Raw genomic sequence first — 1420 nt, 5'->3', positions numbered from 1 at the left:
GGTTTGGATTAGCATACATGGACTAGACGGAGTGGCATCCACACTATTGCCCATTATGAGAGTAGACGAAATGGGAGTAGGCCAACTGGGATGTTACCCACAATACGACCGTTCGTGGTAGTAGTGGTTCTGGACAGGTGTTTGAGCGAGTGTGTGTTTTGTCTTTGGCAGCAAATGGAGGTTGTACCGGCGGGCGCCGCCGCTCGTGTTGGAGAGTGGTCTGCCGGGCGTGTCCATCATGAAACCACTCGTCGGCGTCGACTCCAACCTCTTCAGCAACCTGGAAACCTTCTTCAACATGAACTATCCAAAGGTACAAGCCAATATTAAACATGTTATGAACATTGAAAAGTATATAGTACAAACAAATAACAATATGAACAAATATTATATGGCAAATGGGATTCTATATTTCACAGTTTACGATAGGAATCACAACGATATAAATACGATATCTCAATATACACTTGATTGTGAATTTATATGTAATAGGATCCCGAACGTACAAATGTAAGTTAAGTATAAAGTTATTGTGTACCAAATAATACCTACATTATCAAATTGTATATAAGTTAAATATATGTACAAGTATTATTGTAAAAAAAAACTATCCAAAGGTACGAGGGAAGCAGGTCGTCGTCGTCAGGGTGTTAGCCAGGCAAAAAAATCAGGGAGTCTCACAATCTGAGCGAAGCGAGGATGCTGCGTGCGTAAAGCGCACTAAGGGAGGGTCTTACCTTAAAATGGAGGAAATTTAGTTTGAAATGCCAAAAAGACAGGAATCTGATATGATTTTATATTCTTATTTAAGCACTGTTGTCAGTTATACATGGTGTATACTATAATATATAAAATTTCATCTGTCTCATCCAAGGCTATAAACACACTGGTCGTCGTAGTCACGCGCAGGGAAGCGTTACCTGTGCACACCTGCGGGTGTCATCAGCTCGTTAGCTGTAATGAGATCCGCGCTCGTTTTGTCATTCACCGAGAATGAATTCACGTACTTCGGGGAAATTATTTATGAAATTATTTATGTGATTAATTCGTTGTGATTTTTTTTTATTTGAGTGCGTGTGCATCATATCTCTCTCACTACTCACGAAGTGAGTCCCTGAAAGTTATGTATGTTACATGTGGTTCAATCACCCAACTGTCCCATAAGATGTTCTGCAGTAATGCCATCTAATTCATGTTGGTTCATTACATAGAGTTGGTAACAAAATAAAATGATCAGACGTTTAGGCTGTTGTAAATCGTCAACATATGTCCGAAATATTCTAAGTGCAGTTAATTGTGCTAAGGGGCAGAAAGAATTCTATAATAGTATGAAACCGACCTTAAGCCCGGCGCACACGTGAGTTATTTTACTCAAGTAAAATGACGCATGAGTCGAATTACTCAACGAAAATCCGCCGCA

The 1420-nt window shown here is 39.8% G+C and overlaps 1 protein-coding gene across 1 annotated transcript in view; it reads left to right on the top strand.

Moving 5' to 3' along the window:
- Positions 1-1420, top strand: part of LOC106807477 (ceramide glucosyltransferase-like) — a 56433-nt gene that overhangs the window by 31491 nt on the left and 23522 nt on the right. The window contains exons 2-3 of the mRNA XM_014809810.1: positions 172-510; positions 1212-1216. Coding sequence (XP_014665296.1) covers positions 172-510; positions 1212-1216 — 344 coding nt within the window. The remainder of the gene's footprint in view (positions 1-171; positions 511-1211; positions 1217-1420) is intronic.

The sequence above is a fragment of the Priapulus caudatus genome, unplaced genomic scaffold (assembly GCF_000485595.1).
Source record: "Priapulus caudatus unplaced genomic scaffold, Priapulus_caudatus-5.0.1 Scaffold218, whole genome shotgun sequence".
In the NCBI taxonomy this organism is placed as follows: Eukaryota; Metazoa; Priapulida; class Priapulimorpha; order Priapulimorphida; family Priapulidae; genus Priapulus; species Priapulus caudatus.
The sequence above is the reverse complement of the archived record's forward strand: the minus strand, read 5'-3'. Positions and strand labels throughout refer to the sequence as shown.